Raw genomic sequence first — 20,012 nt, forward strand, 5'->3', positions numbered from 1 at the left:
TCACTGACCTCTGGGGGAATTTTTCACAGGTACCTTGCTTGCGCTGACTGCTTCTGACTGAGTGCATAAAGATGCACATATGCTATAGCAAATCTGGGGGAAGTACGGCTTTCTTAGATGTTTAAGTACCTCAGATAGCTAAGTAAGTGAGTCCTGTAAGTAAGGTTAACGTATATGTATAAGCTTACTTACAAGCTGCTGAGTGTGGTTCTTTTGCTAAGTTATTAAACATAAGTTAAGTGTTGCTAAGTGTGCTTTTGTTAAGTTGCTAAATTTGACATCGAAGTTATAGCTATAAGTTAGCTTAAATGTTAAATGTTATTGCTCTGTTAGATTGTTAACTTGAAGCTATAGATGGAGTTATAAGTTACTCGGGTCTAAGTTAAATGTTTCCCTGTACTAAATTACTAAACTTAAGGTATAAGTTTACTTAAAGTACTGCTAGGTTTGAGTGTTGTTCAGCTTTTGGACCATACCAAATAGCCCTAGATAGTTCTCAATTTCTGTTTTAATTGTCTACATTTTCTTTGGTTTTGTTAGTGCTTGCTTTCCCCTGTCATCCCTTGGCTGTCCTTTTTAAGTAGAGAGAATCTTGCCAACAAACCTGTCGTGCTTTGTCCACTAATCTTAAATCTGCCTTTTGCTCATATCCTTGTCAGTGATTTTTTAAGCAATCTCAAACACACTCATTTGTGACAATTTGGCATAGCCCACAGGATGACAAGTAGTATCACTAACTACTTACAAAGGCATGGACCAAATCCAAGCCTCAGTTTCTCGGACAAATGGCTTCAGGATAATTGGCAAGACTGGGAAGCTGTGGAAGAACATTTAAACTTTACTAGAGGCTGTTCAAAGGACGGGAAAGATAAAGGAATTTTTTTGTAAAATGTTAGGTGCCTGTCTAGCAGCTGCTTACAAATACTGAAAAGATAGTATTAAAGAGAAACAAGATGTCAAAACTGAAGTAGAAACAGGGAAGAAAAGGAGTTATTGTTGTCCTTGCAAATAGAACAGATGAGGGAACAGCCACAGAAGGAACAGAAAGAGGAAAAAAAAGCTGGGAGAAAAAGCTGAGCTAGTGCAGACTAACGATTCTGTATATGAAGCCAAACCCCTTATAAAAACCAAAGTGACCACTGGATCTTGGGGTGGAGAGGGAAATCATACTCAAAAGACAATGCCATATGATCCAGTTCAGATGGCTGATTTACAAGAATGCTATGGCTCTAAGTTTCCTATCTAGAGATCTCAAGACTGGCAATTATTATTAGACATTGCCAGAAAAACACCATTCAAAATAGGATGGGTCAGAGCCCAAGCCAAAAAAAAAAAACAAACTAGCCACAAACTGGAATAGAACGGTGGGTTAATTAACTAGAATCAGGGAAATAAATATACAAGGTTCCTCAAATCAGAGATGGTACCAGTTGGGAGAATGGTTACATCAGAAATTAGGTGACACTGGCAAAGAAGCACTTAATTTTGCTGCACAGAGCAAACGTTGTCCTGTAAATAGGAAAACCTGTGAAACTATTCTTACCGAATGCCCATAGTGTATATTAAAATTACAATTGGATCATCCTGCTAAAGCTCCACCCCCACACATCAGTACAGGAAAAGCTCTATGGTCCACAAGGCAAATTGTTTACATGGGGCCGCTCAAAGCCGCTGCAGAGACCATTACATCCTCACTGGGCCCCTCACTCATGAGGGGACAGTGACCGCTTGTGGCGCGGGGAGCAGGCGCCTGGCTTTCCCTCCATAGAGCTGCATTGGGGTTTGCTCACAGGGTCTGGGGGGGTTTCTTTGCCTTTTCTACCCGATGCCAACATGGACTTGTTAGAAATGAGCAGGGCAGGAGAACAAGCTTACTCCTTTCAGTGCCTTTATTTCTCAGCTGTTTTTGAAAGGGGTAGCTTGGGGAAGGCCTACACCACCGCTGCTCCCGATGGACACCGCTGAGGAGGAGATCATCGTCGAATCTGCGCAGCCACAAAGTTGGGAGCCTTGCCTCACGGGAGTCCCTCAAGTCTCGTTCCCAGTGTGGTTTAGGCCAGGGGGTGTCTCTCAGTGGGTGCCTCTCAGGTCAGGGTGAGAACGTGGACATTCGTCTGACCGGGCCTGCCGGTGTCTGAAGGTCTCCCTCACCTGTTGGTACCTTTCATTCCGTTGGAAATTATGCTGGCTCGTTATTACTAGGGGTTGTTGGTATTTACCCCACTTCCGGCTGAGAGGTGAACCTTGGGAGTCCCCCTTATCTCCATACTGGGCGGTGTTCGATGGAAGGTGGTCGGTCTCTGGGCGGTGCCTCCAGGTTGATGGACAGTTGAGGTGGAGCTGATGGGAGGCAGGCGGTGTCAGTTGTCCTGATGGGCGTAGACATGTGGTGTTGCTGACTCAACGGGCCAAACGGGGAGCAGCGGATACTTAACTTGGGATAAGGTAAGGGGAAACTGGGACTGAACAATGGAGTCTAAGGGCCTAACTCGGAATAGGGTAAGGGGAAGGCACAAAACTGGGGTCTGGGGTACACAGAACTGGTTTCTGGGGGTACCTAGAACAGATAACAAAGACAAATAACAAATAGGACTTGTAGCACCTGGCTACACTTCTTTTGTCTCAGGGACTTTTATCTTGGAGGGAGAGGATACCATGAGTTTTGGGGGGCAGAAAAAGGACAGTGCTGGGGGCAGCTTCTGTCTCTTGCTCTCAGCTTTTGGAGAGAGAACAGCCAGGTGCCTGCTTGCTGTCACCACCAGGTCCAGTCCTGGGAAATCTACCATCATCTGCTCGTGTGCCCAGGAATTCTGAGCTCACCTCCTCCAGTCCTGCTGGAGCTGGGTCAGTCCTGTTCCACTGCTGCCCCTTCTTTGGTGCTGCTCTTTTTGCCACTTTGTAGCCCGCACCCCATGCCTGGCAAGACCTTCTGCGTCTTCAGCCACAGCTCCGGAGTTCCTGATATATCCCTACAATCCCTTCCTGTCTCGGAAAAAGCCACCATCACCACGTGTACCCTGAGCCTATGCCACAGCTCCTCTTGCAGCCATGTGGGGATCATCGCACTTGCCCTGCCTGCTGGGAGCCTGGCAGCACCCGGTGCCAGCTGTGACCTCAGCTGCACTAAATGGGGAAAATGCCGATGGTCAGAGAAGCTGGTACTGGGTTTCTGGTTCTGTTTCTTATTAATGCTGTAGTTGCTGTTGCTTGTTTGCTTTGTTAGACATAGTAGTGAAGAACTGTTATTCCTAACTCCATACCTTTGCCTGAGAGCCCCTTCATTTCAAAATTATAATATTTTGGACAGAGTGGCAGATTCTCCATTCCACGGGAGCTCCAGATTTTCCTGGCAGACACCTGTCTTTCAAACTAAGACCTGCCCCCAGGCCAGAAGGATCCCGAGGGAACAAAGCCATGTGGGGGAATGCAGGGTGTCTACAACAAGTGCAGTCCTCAGGAGGCAAACCCTCCCTTTTCCCCACCTTTATGGTGATCTCCAGATTATCGTTCTAGCCTCTGGTCATGAAAGGGCCACCAGCCCTTGACCTGCTTCTGCTTGAAGATGGAAATCATGGACAGCTCAGCCTCATTGGTCACCATCTCCAGGCTGCACTGCTTGGACATCTTGGCTCCCCAAGAGAAGTGGTTCAGATCCAGCTTGATGGGCTCTGGCAGGACAAAGGGGAGAACAGAGGCTGGCATGCCAAAAAGGCCAGCGCCTTGTCTGGAGATGGGCTGGACCAGCATCTCCTGCCCTGGGCTGCAGCTTTGGGCCAGCTCTGGGAAGGAAAAATGGGGTGTCTTGGCTACAGGAGCAGTGGAGAAATGATATTCATAATTATGAATACAAACCCGGTTACCCTTTCTATTTCAATTTGTACCAACCATTTTCTCCATTGGGTAAGTCCTAAAGACTTCAGGATGGTAGCAATCCACGATTCAGGATCTAATCCATCAAACCAGTCTCGTGGCTGCCTAGATTGAAACAATTCTCCCATCTGATCACTTATTTCTCTCATTTTAGCTCTTGCTTCCTCAGTGGAGGATGAGGCATTGTTACTAATTGTACAACATTCTGCTTCAGACAATTGTAACATTCCACATACATCTTGTTCTTTCAAAACAACATCGCTAGAGATTATCTATTTTGTCATGTCAAATTGGAAGCCTGATGGACGTGGGTGTTCAGCTTTCCAAACACATGCTGTGTCCAGTTGTTTGGCAAATGAAATTGCCAAGTAATGTTTTCTAATACAATTTTTAGAGGAACTGAAGGGTGTGAAAATGTTTTCAAGTAATAGTGCTATTCTTTATCAAGTGGTATAATAATTCAGAATGTGCCATTTTGATCTTTGTGTTGCTTCTGAGGAAAGAACACTACAGTAATTGTGTCTTTTGGACACTTCAGCAAAATTGAAGATGCAGAGGGCGGGGATTCTGACTCTACACCTCAGTCCAGCATTCTCTGGTTCCAGAGGTAGGTGGGAATAAAATTTTCCTTTGGAGCACCTCCTTGGCCATTCCTAGAAGAGCTGAGTACTTGGCTTCTTTACAACAGGTTTTATCTCTAAAGCCAAGAATGGTGATTTTTGGCTGTGCATTTATTATGGCACCTTGGATTAGGAGACAGGTGACAGGAATTCTGCTTTGGTTAATTAGATGTGAGCTATAGAGCTTCATTTTTCCAGCCTTTTGAGCATGTCCCCAACAACTACATATGTCCCACGTTAATGTTCAGACTCAGGACAAAAAACCTTTCAGGTTTCAATTGCTTTTCCTTCCCCAGTAACCAGCATTTCGCTTTACCTGTCATTTGGGGGTTGTTGGTACTCCCAAAGCACCCCCTACAAATATACCCTTACACAAGGGTACAAAGCCCCAGGAGAAAGCATCTTTGATTTTGAGGGTGGACACTTGTGCCCCAATATCTGTGAAAAAGGTTGTGGGGACTTTACGGGGACCAACAGCACAAGTGATTAGTAATTCTCCTTTTGAGTTTTAGTGAGCCTTCTGATAAAAAACCATCCTTCATCCCATGGCTCACAAACTGGGGATGAAGAATAGGGTTTCCCGACATCTTTTCTTTTTGTGGACCCTTTAAGGGATGAGCTGCAGTGGGGTAGCAGCTTTGGCTGATTCCTCCTTTGTCAGTCACCCCTTCACTAATAACTCTTGGTTATCACTGCGCTGACCATCCATAATTGTTTTAGGGATTTCCGTTTGCAAACCAGACATCCAAAAATGATTTCTTTTTTTTCTCCTGTTCATCACTACTGGAGATCCTGGCTCTTTCCTGCTCCAAGGTCAGGGTGAATAAAACTCAGGAGACGTTGTTTTTGAAGTCTCGCTCTGAAATTTATTATTTTTATCTATTAGAAACTCACAAAATGGGAGCTCTCTCTAACAAGCTGAGAAAGTGAGCCTAAAATGATGTCTATTCAAGAGTATTTAAGTTCCAATTATCCAATAAACAGTTGACATTTATATTATTTGTACTTCTAATCCAAATATGATCACCTGAAACCCGCAATGCAGACATCTTTCACCCAATTACAGAAAACTACCCAGATTCGTGAAGAAGGAAGAAGAAGGCACAAAAAAGATAACTAATCCACACCCAAAGTTCTCTATCTTGGCTCTCATATATCACCATACACTAAAATCCCAATTCTAAGTTTTCCATCCTGTAAGATCATACAACACCATTCACACTGCACATCCACAACCCCTGTGCTATCACACAAACTCAGAAGCCTGTTCCAAGGCCTCAAGTCAGGTGCTTATCCGAGGGTCAGAACCCCTCAGCTCAGAAAGCTTGACATTTTCAGCCTCCAGGGTTCCAACACATCACTTGTGTAAACCCAACCTCCCTGTCCAGGGGAAAATGCCACCTTTTTGGGTATTGTCAGGAGCATTGTGGTTTTCCATTCACATCCATCACAAAACTGAGTTGGAATCAGTTTTACTGGGAAGCAATGGACTGTATTTTCTGCCACAATTCATTAATTCTTCTGCCACTTTTCCCCATGCCCACATTAGATGCTCTCTGTGACAATGGTCAGTGGTTATAGCCCCTTCCAGGGTGGCAGCAGCTCTTTCCCCATTTGTGAGGCTTACTATCTGACCTTGGAGCTCAACACCCACAGGTTTTGGGGACTCTGGAAGTCCTCTGACAAGGGAGGACTTTCTTTAGGAATCTACTGGCATCACCTTGGGAGATCCATGTCGAAGTTTTAATTCTCGCTCATGCATCATTTGCAAACAGGCAGCTTTTTGCACATTCTCAGCTCTTTGATCAGTAGTTCCTGCTGTCACCAGGGAATCTCCCCTTTTCAGGGGATTTAGTCTGCCAGCCCTGTAAGCTGCTCCCTGTGTGAGAGACCAGGGAGCTGCGCTGTCTCCTGCAGCCAGGTAGGCTCTGAATCCCCAATACCCTTCAGCCTTTTTATTTGACAATAAAATGTGATCACCTCTACTGAGGGACACTCTCCAAGATATTTCTTCTCTGACTCCTTAGAGGTTTGGCCATATTCACTTATAATATAGCTAACTCAGTAACCATGTATGGGACTTTGTGAGTTGTTATTTGAGGTGATTCATCCTTTCAACCATCATACACCTATTCAGTTTTAATTAGTGGCCATTGTTACCAAAATCAGCTTGAGAGAAAAATTCTAACACAGTTTTGAGTATTAGAAAGCAGTCATTCTTTATTCCAGTACAGGTGACTCAGGGGATCATTCCTCTAATCGAGTGCACAGAGCATGGAGTTCTCATACACACTGAGCTCTTCTCATACACACTGATTGCACCTTCATTAGCTGTCCACACTTACTTGATGGATATGTTTATTTTATTTTACATAGTGTAAAATACTATGGATAAAGATGGATACTTTATTTTACATAGTGTGATGGATTTGTTCATAAACCTGCTGGAAACACCAATACATGTAATGGTTTCATGTTTGTAAAAGTCTGGTTGCCACATTTAATGTAGTGGTTAGAGTGTCTTCTAGAACTCTGCTGTGAGATAGGATCAGGAGAAAAGCAAAGCAGGCTCAAATCCTAAAGGGTACAAAGATAGATTTATTAACACACACTAAAAGAAGAAAATGAAAATCAAAATGAAACTTTCAAAACACTTTTCCTCCTTCCCCACAAATGTTCATTTTCCCACTGACAACACAAAGAGACAAAACCTGCGATTTTCAGTCTGTTTAACCATTTAAAAATAGTCTTTCATCAGTTCTTTAGGGAGAGGAGTCTCTCTTAGGATTCCCATGGAAAGATCGCCACAAGAAAACAGTCCACTGATGGCTCCCATGTCACAAATCTCAGCGGCCCAGAAATTCTGCAAACCATGAAATCCCTCCCATTAGCAGTTTTTTTCAACAACTCCCTATGGATCATGGACTCATGCAATACTGGGGGTATTGTTTTAAAGATAAGCAACTCCAAAGGCAAAGGATTTTTCATCTCAGGGAACAGATGTCTTCTCTCTTCTTCACTGACGCAGAGGGCTTGTTATCTCTCTGTTCAAACATCTCATGGGATTACAGGATCACAGCTCCTAATTCAGTATTCACTCAGTCCATCACAAATACCTTTTCTCAAATCCACAAATCTGAATAATCATGTCCCCAAAATGAATATTTTTATCATGGTTTAAAGGGCAATACCAATATATTACAATTCATTACCATGGCTCATAAGAGAAGTCCAGCCTAAAATGGCAACTCCTCAAATCCCTCCTCCCAGACAGTCTTTCACTCTCTCTTCACTGACTTCCATCTCACGCCGTGTCTTCTCTACGCTCACTCTGTCCCTTTCTTCTCACTCAGAGAAGGATTAGGGCTTTGGAATTTTCGTCTGTGCAAGGAAAGAATTAACATCTTGCTATCATGGCTTGGCATAGTTTTGTTTTCTAGATATAAAGAAATGTAATATGTTTTTCCCTGCCCTGACCGTAGAGCGGGGGGAAGACGAGGACCTATCAAAAAGCTGGCTGAAATATTGGCAGCTAAACTGACCGACGAGAACTGTCGACGTGACTTTGGATGGGACATTTAAAACTAATCTGCTGGGACCGCCTCGCTCTGTCGCTTTGGGAACAGCAATAAAGTAACATCGTGGGCGGCCAGGCCAGGCCCAGCCAGGCCCCCAGAAGCTGCTGCCTGCATGGAGAGCGGGGGAAGCTCAGGTCGGGCCCCCTGCTGCCGGCTGGGTGGCTGGGCCGAGCCTGGCCAGGCTTCTGAAAACTGCTGCCCACATGGAGAGCGGGGGGAGCTCAGGTTAGGCCCTGCTGCCCTCTGGATGGCTGGGCCGGGCCTGGCTGGGCCGGGCCTGGCTGGGCCTCTGAGAACTGCTGCCCACATGCAGCGCCGGGGAAGCTCAGATTGGGCCCTGCTGCCCTCTGGGTGGCTGAGCCGGGCCCGGTCCAGCCTCTGAGGGCAGCTGGGCTGGGCCTGGCCGAGCCTCTGAGAGCTGCTACCCGCATAAGAGCAGCCCGGGTGAAGCCTTTTTTCATCTTTGTAGTAGCTCTGAGCTGGACCGCCCTGGATGAGACCGAGGGGTGGAAAAAAGGACATCTACTAGCTTCTTCTATCAGCACAGGCTTGCTTTTTTTCTTTGGCCCCGCAGCCCGGCGCGTGCACATGGCCTTTGCAAGCCCAGGTGGATTTAACCCTTTACTAGCAACATAAAACTTTAAAGCACAATTCTTTCTTGAGAGAAAGAAGAAAAAAAACATAAGGGTACATAAAACAGGCACCGAATGAAGTCAGTTAGATGAGAAGTGAAAGAACTAATAATTTTGGAATAGGATTGAAGAAGTGGACATTTTTAACCGGACTTTTCTAAGGTAAATTATGAAGAAATGAACTGTTCTTTACAGCATCTTAGTATTATTTGGGTAGAATGCTATTCTAATCAAAATTAAGGACTGATGTAATGGAGATTTATTTAGGAACTTTGAAACCCCCACTCCTCGGTCAAAGGGAGGTCTCAGCCTTTGAGACAAAGATGATTTTAGATCAGAAGAAGTATTCGTAAATAATACCCCAAATACACTGAGAAGCTTTGCTGATAGAACATCACAGTCTGCGAAAACTCCAAGGGGCAGCAGATGTGTGACATTGAGACCACTGGACTATTTTGTCTTGTGGCAAACGTCTTCATAAAAAGATCTTAGTAGGACTCTTCTCCTAAAGTAATGAGTGGTTATGTCTAAGTGGTGAAATTGACTGAAAATCCTAAGTTGTGTCTTTCTATGTGGTTCAGTAAGAAAGTTAATAGTTTGTAAGAGGAAAGAAGCGTGTTTCAAGGTATCATTCTGTATAAGTTTTTCTTGTTTCTCAACTTCTTTTCTCCTTTTCTCAGTCTTTCAATATATGTTAATAAAACTATTTTTGTTCATTTTTAAGCTTAAGCCTGCTTTGTTTTTCTCATAATCTCTCCTTCCCAAAAAATATTAACACTAAAACCCCTTCAATAATTAGTGTTTCTGCCCGGTTTTATTAACTTAAAACCATTACACTTCCTGAAGGCCTGCAGTGGCCACATGATCTGTGATTTGTGCTGGGCAGCAGCATCTAGGATTTTCAAAGCCGTGGGGATGGAGGCTAAGAAATGACAGCCAGGATCTCGGTACTTAGGTAGGCTGGTGGATGCCTCCACCTCTACCTCCTCGCCTCATCCAGAGACGACCGGCTCAGGGCTGCTCCCTGGGACCCAGGGGACATCTTCCTCAGCCTGAGCCAGAAGCGGGGGCAGGCCTCAGAGTCAGATGGATGTTAGCAACTACTTAGACCTGGGCTCAGGCGGGACAGGGCATAATCCTTCCCCTCCCTTGGCCCCAGAATCATTGGGCCCACCCTGGCCAAGACGGCTGCAGACCGGGCTGGGCCCAGCCCAGGCCACCAGACCTGGGAGGGCCACGTGGTGGAGCAGGGCTGGCCCTGTTACCTGTTCCAAAGCAGAGAGGAAAAGGGCAGTTTCCCAGGATCCTCCCATATTTAACCCTGTGTGTTCACAGAGACATATAATTTGCCTATTGCCTGTATTAGCTGTCATTTCAAAACCAATCACTAATTGGTTTAGCTATAACTTCTGGAAAAATCAATTCCCTAATGTCAAACAAACACGCACAGGTGAGAGCTATGAGCTACTCCTATGTGTCACAGAATCATTGGCTATCTGTTATTCCCCTTCCGTCCCTGACAATTTTATGACAATAACAGAAAAAAAATTCACTGCTAAGCGTAAACACATAACTGGGACCCCTATGCTCCAGCAGCAGCACAGCGATCCCACTGAGCCAAAGAAGTGACACCACAGCCAGTACCTCCATTGTCAGTCTGCCTCCAGGAGCCGGCCCAAATCCCCTCCCAACCCTTGTGTCCCCAGTCCCTGGCACTCAGCCCTTGCAGCACACGCTCACACGGCCCAGCTCTGGCTCCTGTCACTGGCTCCAGGTCTGCTTGGCCAGGGCTGGGCTTGGCAGAGTTTGGGCTCATTCCTCTTTTGTCCTGCAGGTTCAAAGCTGAGCAGCTCCAGAGCACAGATCCTCGATGGGATCAACCTTCTCAGCCCTCCATGTGGGTGACAGGCCAGGCTTGGTTCCCAGTGCTGCCTCCCTTGGCACTTACCACTGACACTGGTTTCCCTGGATGTTGTGGTTTGGGGCTTCCTGCCCTCTCTGCTCTCCCTGCAGACAGTGAAGCTGCTCCTGGAGCAGAGACCCTGAATGGAGCAGAGCCTCTGCTGCCACACCCCCTGCCCCAGTGCCACCCCCTGTCCCCTGCCCATCTGCAGCGCACAGAGCTCGAGTCACCCCCAGCTGTGGCTCCCCTGAACACAAAGGAGACACAGAGCAGTGCAGTCCAAATCAACTCCTTTATTAGCAGAGCCTGCAGGGGATGAGGCTGAAGCAGCCCTTCAGCCAGCTCTCCAGGAGGGCTTGGCCCTCGCATTGCCAGCAGGGTTGCAGCACCTGCACAGCAAAAGCCCCCACAGCTCCCTGGGGCAGAGACAGCTGGTGCCACCTTCTCCAGAGCACGGCTCTGGTGCCACCAGCCTGCCTGGACAGCACCAGCACTGGCTCCAGGGCTGCTGCAGAAGGTGCTGGCAAACAGGATTCTCCACATGGGGCATTCCAAAGGCTTTTGCTCAGCTGAAAGGCCAAGGACAGGAGCAGCTTCTGCTGAGGCTGAGGGCTGGAGGGAAGGGCAGCAGCCCCAGGCACCTGAGCAGGAGCAGCTGCCCTGGACAGAGATACAGCACCTCCAAGACAGGGAGTGAAAGCACTGCCTGAGCCCCAGGGCAGTCGTGTCACTGCTTTCCAGAGCCTGGAGGCACAGCAGCTCCTGCTGGGAGAACAGCCTCAGTTGATCCAAGAGGCTGCAGTCAGGGAGGGAAGGATGATGCCCAAAAGCCAAGCAGGCCAGCTTGCAGCCAGCATGGAGCTGGCCTCAGGTCCTGCAGCCCTTTCTCCAAGCAGGACACCTCCTTGCTGCAGGAAAACTGCCTTTGGGGCACTGTCCCTTCTTGTCTCACAGCAGCTGATCCAAGGGGTGCTTGGAGTGCTGCCTTTGCCCTTGCCCTGACCTTGTGGCATGGCCATGGGTCAGTCGCCCCAAGGAGGGCGTTTGATTTGGCTCTAGGACAAAGCAGAGGGAAATGCTTATGGCAAGAAGGCAAGAAGGTTCTTGCTTTCTCCTGATGCAAGGGAGTTGCTGAGTGATGGCTGCAGTAAGGTCTTATTTCACCAAATTTGAGAGCTTTATGATATCCTTATCTTCACTGGGTTTGAGAGCACCATCATTGTGACTGCATTTTTTGGAGAGCTTGGTACAAAGTTCTCCTAAACGGCAAAGCTGTTTTGGTTCATTCTTCCCTTGGATGTGGCCTAACACCTGTCCAGCTCGGACAGTACTTCTTGCTTCGTAATTCTCCGCCACGCCTCAGGGATTTCTCCTCTTCCCTCAAACTTCCCATTGTACAGAGCTTCCAGCTGCGTCCCGAAATGAGACACAAACCATTTCCAGTATGCCTGCATGGATGGGTCAGGAAGAATGTTCCAAGTGGAATAAGGAGGTCCAGCATTACGGTATGTCTTGTACGGGATCCATGGGCCTTGGGATTGTCCACCTTTTCTGAATAAGGCATTGCTTGACACAAGGCTGGAACAAATATCAATGACCAGCTGGCGTGTATCATAGTCATTTTCCCCCCATGTGATTCCTGATAAAGCTTGTGGGCGATGGAAGACCACCTGATGGTCTCCATCATGTCCCTGCATGGTGTTTGTGCAGAGAGCCCCACAAAAGGGACACCGTGCCCAGCACCCTGAAAAATGCTCTGCCAGGATAGTTTGAGGCTGCCTTGAGAATGAGCTCATGTCAGCATCAGCAAATTCATTCTTGAGCCTGTCCCTCAGGTCACCCAGAGCTTCTGCCATGACACTGCTCAGGAACTCAATGTCTGTGACCTCCTGGTGCTCGATGCCCTTCAGGTCACTTCTGGGCAAGCTGATCACCTCTGTCAGTTCCCTGCAAAATTCATCCAGCCAAAGAGAGACTTTGTCTTCTCTGTCTTTTCTGTCTTTGACAATTTGGGTTGATAAAGAAACAGCTGACAGGATGTTTCGATAGAGAAGATTAAGGGAGGAATCTAAAAACCTCTCAAGCCTCCCACTCCCATCTAAACAGTGACTCTTCACTCGTGTCTCAATGTAATTCTGAAAAAACTCCTTTGGAAACTTCAGGTACTGCTTGAAATACTCAAAATTTTCTTGTTCTGCCAGGTATCTCATTATGGAAACTTCCAGATTGGCTCTGTTGCCCCTGAAATCTGGGAATTTGCCCTGCATGTCCTCAGCAATGTCCTTAGCTGTCCTCTCATAGACAGAGCGGCGAAGAGCTGGTTCAATCTTGTCACAAAGGAAAACAGCAAAAGTTGTGATCGAAGTGGCTCCTTGGCAGGAAATCTGGAAACATTGGAAGAAATCTTCTCTCTTGCTCTTCAGGTACATGACTGGGTCATTTGCCTTTTGGAATGCTTCGTGCATGGCTTTAAACCTTTCTGCTGCCATTTTGCACAGATACAGAGACAAATCTATGCAATACTCTCTATTAAAAGTATATTTTGCATCTCTGGGGACAGAGTTCACACCTTTTTGTACTTCATTGAGTATTTCATGAATAAAAATTCGACTGTAATCGTGTTTCTCCTGTTCTTTCTTATCAATGTTTGATCTTACACTTGCTGTGATATTTTCTGTGACGTGCTGCAAGTTGATCACATCAGCACTAGAAGAGTGCCAAAAATCTCGGATGTAGCTAAAATTCTTTGTCTTCATGATGTGTTTTTCCTTGTCAAAAGAAAATCCTCTGCCTTTGGGAAATGACCTGATCCGTTCTTGGAAACCCGGCTCCTTAAAGTGCTCTAGAAGGACACCTTCAATTTCTGCATCAATATCCACCCATTCTGGAGGAGAAGCAGCACAGGAGACTTCAGCAATCCAACTGTTCCAGACAAGAGTAAAGTTGTTCTTCAGTTCTCTCTCACTGAGGCTCTTCCCTTTCAGAGTCACAGCCAGCTCCCTGCTTCTTCTCAGGAGCTCATCTTCATAATCTAACTTCCTTGCATCCAGTTTCTTCTGCTCCTTCTGTAGCTCAATGAGATTCTCACATTTCTTTTTTGTTTCACAAAGAAGAGCGTCTTTCAGTTCTTTCAGCTTCAGCTCTGTGCTTGATTTCCACTGCACCAGTGTCTCATGATCTTTGTCTTCACTGAAATACTTTTCCACTTCTTCCTCAATGGCATCACTTGTCTCTTGCACCAGAACTTCAAGCGGTTCTCTGGTCACATTCTGCAAGTCCCCATTGCGAATTTTGTTGTCCAGTCTCATCTGTACGTCTAAGATGTGACTCCGCAGCTTCCAGGTCCACTGACTAAAGGCACTTTCCAGTCTCCTGTACACAGCAATCTCCAGGGAATTCTTGAAGCTGAAAACAAAGTTTTCATTCAGCAAAGCATTCCAGAGGTCAGCAATACGAACTTTCAGGCTCGAGAGCCTCAAAATGCTTCGCTGTGACTGCTTCTGGGCAGCCTGGAGGATTTTACTCTTTAGTTGCTGGATGTTCTGGCTGTAGCTGGGGTTGGGTGGTGCCATTGGGGGGTTTCCTTCCCACAGGTGAGCAAAGTAGTGAATGTGGGTGTTCACATCAAAGCCAATGACATCGCTGAAGGAGGAGATGTCACAGAATTCCTGCTGGGCTGCTACCACGGTCATTTCATCCAGCTTTTCCTGCAAACGCCTTTGTCCTTCCATGTTCTGCTCCTGGGCAGATATTGCTCCCACATTTTGGTGGACAAAGATGCAGCTTGGGGAAAGATTGACTTTCTTCATCCTCAGGAAAGCCTGCACAGCGATCTGCAGAACATCTTGCATTTCTGATGGATTTTCTCCAAAGATATTGATCACGGTCAAGTTGCCAACACCAATGACAAAGGTGGCCAGCTCATTGTCATGGTTCAGGGACTGTTTATTGGCCATCTCGATGGCACGAAGTCCCTCTGTGTCAACCACCAGCACAAAATCAAAGCCCAAGTCTTGCTGCAGCTCCTCGCCCACTGGGATGAGCTGCATAAAGGCTCCGCGGGTGCATCTCCCCGCGCTGACGTTGAACTGCAGCCCAAACATGGCATTCAGCAGGGTGGATTTGCCGGTGCTCTGGATGCCCAGCACAGAGAGCACAAACACTCGTTTGTCCCCCAGCCTCTCAATTAAGCTGTCAAAGATTGCTCCCACCCATTGCAAGGGCAGGTAAGAAGCATCCCCATCCATCAGCTCCATGGGATACCCTGAAACCATCAGCTCTGCTGCAATTTCTGGCAGTTTGACAAAATTGTAATTCTTTGTCTCCATATATTCCAGAGCTTCATAAATCTGCCCTGCTTCTCTCAGAAGGTGCTCCAGGCTGATGGATGAATCATTGAGTTCATCAGAGAGGGCATTCAAGCGACTCAGCAAGTGATCATTTACACTGCTTTTTTCCTTGCTTTTCTTCTTTGCCAGGATTTCAGACCATAACTCGTGATAGTCTCTCCTCAATTCTTCAAGGCGGCCACAAGAGAGCTCGCTCATAAAGACCTTCATCCACTGCAGGAAATATTTCTTGGTATCTGCTGGCTGGGCCTGGAGAAAGCCAAGGAATGATTTCATCAGTGGGTTGAGAGGAAAGGCTTGCTCAAGTTGCTTTTTTCTTATTACTTTCTTCTCGTTTTCAATTTGGCTGCGATGTTGCTCAATGCTCGTGTTCCCCTTCTCCTGCAAGCGAGTGAGTTCCTTGTCCTTTTTGCACCACTGGTACCACAGTTTTCCTTGAAGCGGCAGCAGCTGGGATTTGATCTCAGACAGCTTCTCTTTCTTCAGAAGGTCCACCAGCTCCTTTGCCTCTGCTTTGGCTGTCATGCATGCAGGTTGATCTGCATCCACTATGAATCCGTGCTGGCGAGCTTTGTCCACGCAGGTGTCCAGGCTGAAATGTGGATTAGACCCTTGCAGGAGTTTCCCAATTGTCTTGTTCAGCTGGTCCATAAGTTGTGCTTCGTTTCTGTTCTTGATCCCTATTGTAATGGTTTTGCTGGATTGTCCAGCTGCAACATTCTCTTTTTCCGTGAGAAGACAAATCAAAGGCCTTTGTGACTTCCATAGGTCCTGCAGAAGCTTTTTCCCCCTGATGTCCATGTGCTCTGAATCAGATACGAGAGCCACGTTGACAGCAGATATCTCCTGCAGGAACTGCAGCTGTGCTCCGTGATCCCTGGCATCTCCATGCAGGTTGCAGAAAGCCACGCAGCACTCAAAGGTGTCATCGGGGCTTCCACGGGGGCAGTACCAGGCGATCTCCACCACCCCTTCCATCAGCAAACGCTCTCTGGTGCTGCCTCTGCACTGGCGGTGGAAGAAAGTGTCGTGTTTGCGTTTGCTCAGCAGAGCGTTCAGGAGCTGAGACTTGGAAGAGGAGGCCGAGCTGCCAATGCGGATGAAGGACACGATGGGTGTCTGAGCCTGAAAGATAAGTTTCTTGTAACTCTTTGTTCTGGCCTCCTTTCCTGACTTCTCCGCCTCTTTCCAGCTCCTTTGGATTTGGCTGAGGGCGTAGAGCAGGAACTCGATGCGTGAAGTGCACGGGTTGGGCACCAGCAGGGGCAGCGCCAGTTGGCAGAAGGCCAGCTTGGTTGCAAGGGTCTGCCTGAGGAAATCATCAGCACAGTGGAAAATGGCCATCTGCAGGTCCATGGGGTGCACATGGCCGTCCCTGTTCGCACCTTCAGGGGCTGCTTCTATCAGATTATCAAGAAAGTTTTCAAAGGACTCTGACAGCTTATGCTCTTGCTCTGTAGTTTCTGACATGGTTGCAAGGCCTGGGTTGTTGTCATCCCAGCAAGTCAAATACCGCACCTGGTAATCCACAGTTAACAGCTTTTGCAAGAAGTAACTTGGCAGTTCTGTGTCCTTGCTGGGCTGGCTGTCCTGCAGAGATATCTTGCAGATGGTGCGGAAATCTCCCATCCCCATTTTTCTTGGATAGTAACTTTGGAGTCCAAGGCGCTTGAGCAACTGCAGGAACTCCTGGTTTGTAATGGCTTCATTAGCTTTGGATTCACCACTGTCTGACTTGGATTGGAACTGACTTGGAGGCTCAGGTGTTGGAAAAGTATCTTCCAGGTCTCTGAGTATGTTCTGCATCCTCTGTTCATCCAATTTCTCATCCAAGCACCCACTGATCAAGGAACGCAAGTCCCGTTCCAGCCTCTCCCAGTCTGTGCCTCCACTGTGCTTTTGGAGGAGATTCTTTATCCGTGGGGACCACAAGCCTTTCATGTGATCTTCCATGAAAACTAATCGCTCCCTCTTCTGCTCAGGGGACAGCTCTTGACTTTCGGGTGTCACAGTCAGACCCAACAGCAGAAGGGAGGCCTCAGCTCTGTCGGCATCTTGCTCCTTCAGGTTCACGTACTCCTCATGTGCCGCTGCCATTTCCTTGGCCATGTACTGAATTTCTGGGTGTCCAAGGAGGTGCTGGAAAGTGCTGCTTTCCACCTGGTACCCTGTGCTGCTCGCAATCAAGAGCACCAACAGTTCCATGTCCTTCTGAGCCCGTTCCTGGAGAGCCTGGAGGAAGGAATAAATGGCGAGGCTGCTGGTCAGGGTGGCTTCTATCTTTGCTTCATGAATGGCAGAAGCAGAGCTTGCTGGTGCGTAGGTGACAGCATGGATGTGCTCCTTCATTTGCTGCAGTGTTTTGATGAGGTCACCAAGCTCAGAGACTTTGGGAGAGCTGGGAAGTTGGTGCCCAGTCTGGAGGATCCATTGCATAATAAAGGAAGCCTCAGGGAAGTCCTTGACAGAGTAGATATGAGGATCCAGGAGGCTTCTCAACATTACCTTGATGGAGCTGGTGTTTTCTGGAGGTGACTCCTGGCAGCTGCGCACGGTGTTCACCAGGAAGTCCTGCAGGGCTTTGTCTGACAGGCACATGTTGATCCACACACTGGGGTTCCTGGTTCTTGCATTCAGATCATTTTTTAGCTCCATCAACGTGAGCAGCTTTCTTTCATTCACCGTCACCTCCCAGGTCTTCACAGTCTCCATGAAATCTCTGGCCTCTTGCACTGCAATATCTATTTCCTTCCCAAAAGAGGTACCTGTGCTCTGATTTGTCAGTTCTTTGTATGCATCCCTGAGGGCTCTGCTCATCTGACCCACGGACTTAAAATCCCTGCTGTGATTGTACAGGATGACATCCCACACTGGGACCAGCTCAAAGCCACGGTCGATAACGCACCACGTTGTGTTATCAGACATGAGCCCCGTTTTCCACTGAGGAAGAGAAGCTGTGTCTGGTGGGCCCCCTGTGTTGACCACCGAGAGATGAATTGCTGTATGGGAACTGTCTCCAGCTCCTCCCCGGACAGAAGCCTGTGAGCTGGATTTAGAAACATCCAGGGAACCCGCAGCATTTGCCAGGAAGCCCCCATAGCTCATCCTGACAAAGCTGTTCAGTGTTTCAGATGTTTGTCGCTTCATCTCTTCCCTCTGCTCGGCTTGGAATCCTTCTGTGGATGCCTTCCACCAGAATATCCCCCCAAAGTGGAGGGGACCCTGGTTTACGTGGGACCCAAACCTGCTGAAGAACCTCTCACACCTCTCCAGCAGGGGGGCCTTGTCTTCTTGAGTGAAGCACAAAAGCTGCTCCATGTCTTGCAGCTCCTGCAGAGCCGCATCCGAGAGGCGAAGCTGATGTCTTTGGAAGTAGCAGGAGGCCAGGGGGATGTACTGGTACTTGGTGGTGCAAAAGTAACTCTGCTCGGAGTGGGACTGGTGGGTGTCCTGTGACTGTGAGGAGCTGCTGTGATTTACACCTGCTCCCAGATTAATCCCCCAGAATCCGGCTTTGGCAGAAACGCTCAAGCTGAACCCCAGCTGCTCCATGGACTTGGTGAAAGTGGATTCTGCTGCTGCGGAGGAGAACTCCTTCCTCTCAAGCAGCGATCCTTGCTCCGGACCAGTGAGCTGGAATTCCTCAGGAACCCTGAGGAGCTGCTCTCGCGTTGCCAGCACATCTTCAGGTCTGCTGGTTCTGTAGATGCCCTGCAGGGCCAGTCCCCCCGACGCCCGCCTCAGCACCTCTGTGTCAGGGATGTTCTCCATCCTGACTGCTGACAAATCCTGCTGCTCCAGCTGCTTCTGCATGCTCTCCAGCATATCTGCCAAGGGTTTCTTTGGTGGTGCCCAGAACTCCTTGGGAATCTCCATGGCTTGCCACAGAGTCTCTGCTTTCTTCCTTATAGCCTCCTGGCTTTGGTTATCGCTGTTGAGCATTTCAGTCAGATCGTTCAGGGCTTGTTTGGCCAGTTCTTGTCTTTGCTTTGTCTTCTCCAAGTGCTCCTTCTGCACCTCTTTAGCAGTTGTTTTCTCATCTGGTATTTTCAGGACTTTCTGGAGTGCCTTTTTCTCCCAGGGGTGTTGTACCTCACACTCCAGCCTGAGGTAGTCTTTATATTCCAGATGTTGCAGGGCTTCTCTGCACTTGATCCCAAGGATCTGCATCACCTTAGGCAGCCAGTATCCAGCATCCAATCCCTCCTTCTCTAACTCCTCTGCCAGGAGCTGTGCCTTTGCATCCCCCTCTTGTGTATCCTCCTGTGAAGCCATGCCTGTGGAGGAAGAAAAGAGACTTTCCCTAAGGTGCTGTCAGAGGCTCCATTCTCCTGGCAGAGGCCCTGCAGCAGCTGCAGCCCAGGGGATTGCTCCCACCCGGCTGCTGGAGCCCAGCCTGGGATGGCACAAGAGCCAGGGTCTCCTTCCCAGCACACTGGATGTGCCTGTTGCTTTCCTGCGTGCAGGATCCACCCTGAAATTGAGTTTGTATCCCAGAGACAAAACAAACACACAAAGGCCCAAATACAGACAGAGACACACAGACACACCAATACAAACACAGACACACGGACACACAGACACACACAGACACACACAGACACACACATAAGGCAAGAAGGTTATGAGTTAAGTGGTGATTGATTAAGACTAGCAATCTAGACAGTGTATCTTTAATTCTGTCTCGGTTTGAAAAGACAGGTATCTGCTAGGGAGAGGCGGGGCCTCTCTAGGAATGGGAAATTCCAATCCATTCCCTCCAAGTTATTATAATTTGGAAGATTAAAAAAACGCTTTTCAGTCAGAGCTATGGGGAAAGGAATAACAGTCCTTTACTAGTAAATATAACAGGACAAACAAACAACAACAGCAATAGTTGTTGTATTTCCCCATGAGACTAGATGACCGCCGATGGCAAAAGTAAAAGGGTCTGCTCTCTTTCACTGGGTGGGATATTACAGCTTTTATTCTCGAGTCCTGCCCTGCTTGGCTGGAGCCCATCCTGATCACTTGCAGGTGCCAGAGAGACCTCGGCCCCGCCCAAGAGGAGGCTTTTTCCC

General features: G+C 47.8%; 1 protein-coding gene across 1 annotated transcript; it reads right to left on the reverse strand.

Annotated features, from left to right (window-relative positions):
- Positions 1 to 11,907: 11,907 nt before the first annotated feature.
- Positions 11,908 to 19,227, reverse strand: LOC120750249 (interferon-induced very large GTPase 1-like). The gene has a single exon (XM_040058682.1). The coding sequence runs from the start codon at positions 19,225 to 19,227 to the stop codon at positions 11,908 to 11,910; it is 7,320 nt and encodes a 2,439-aa protein (XP_039914616.1).
- Positions 19,228 to 20,012: the final 785 nt, after the last annotated feature.

Source organism: Hirundo rustica, chromosome 3 (genome assembly GCF_015227805.2).
Source record: "Hirundo rustica isolate bHirRus1 chromosome 3, bHirRus1.pri.v3, whole genome shotgun sequence".
Classification (NCBI taxonomy): domain Eukaryota; kingdom Metazoa; phylum Chordata; class Aves; order Passeriformes; family Hirundinidae; genus Hirundo; species Hirundo rustica.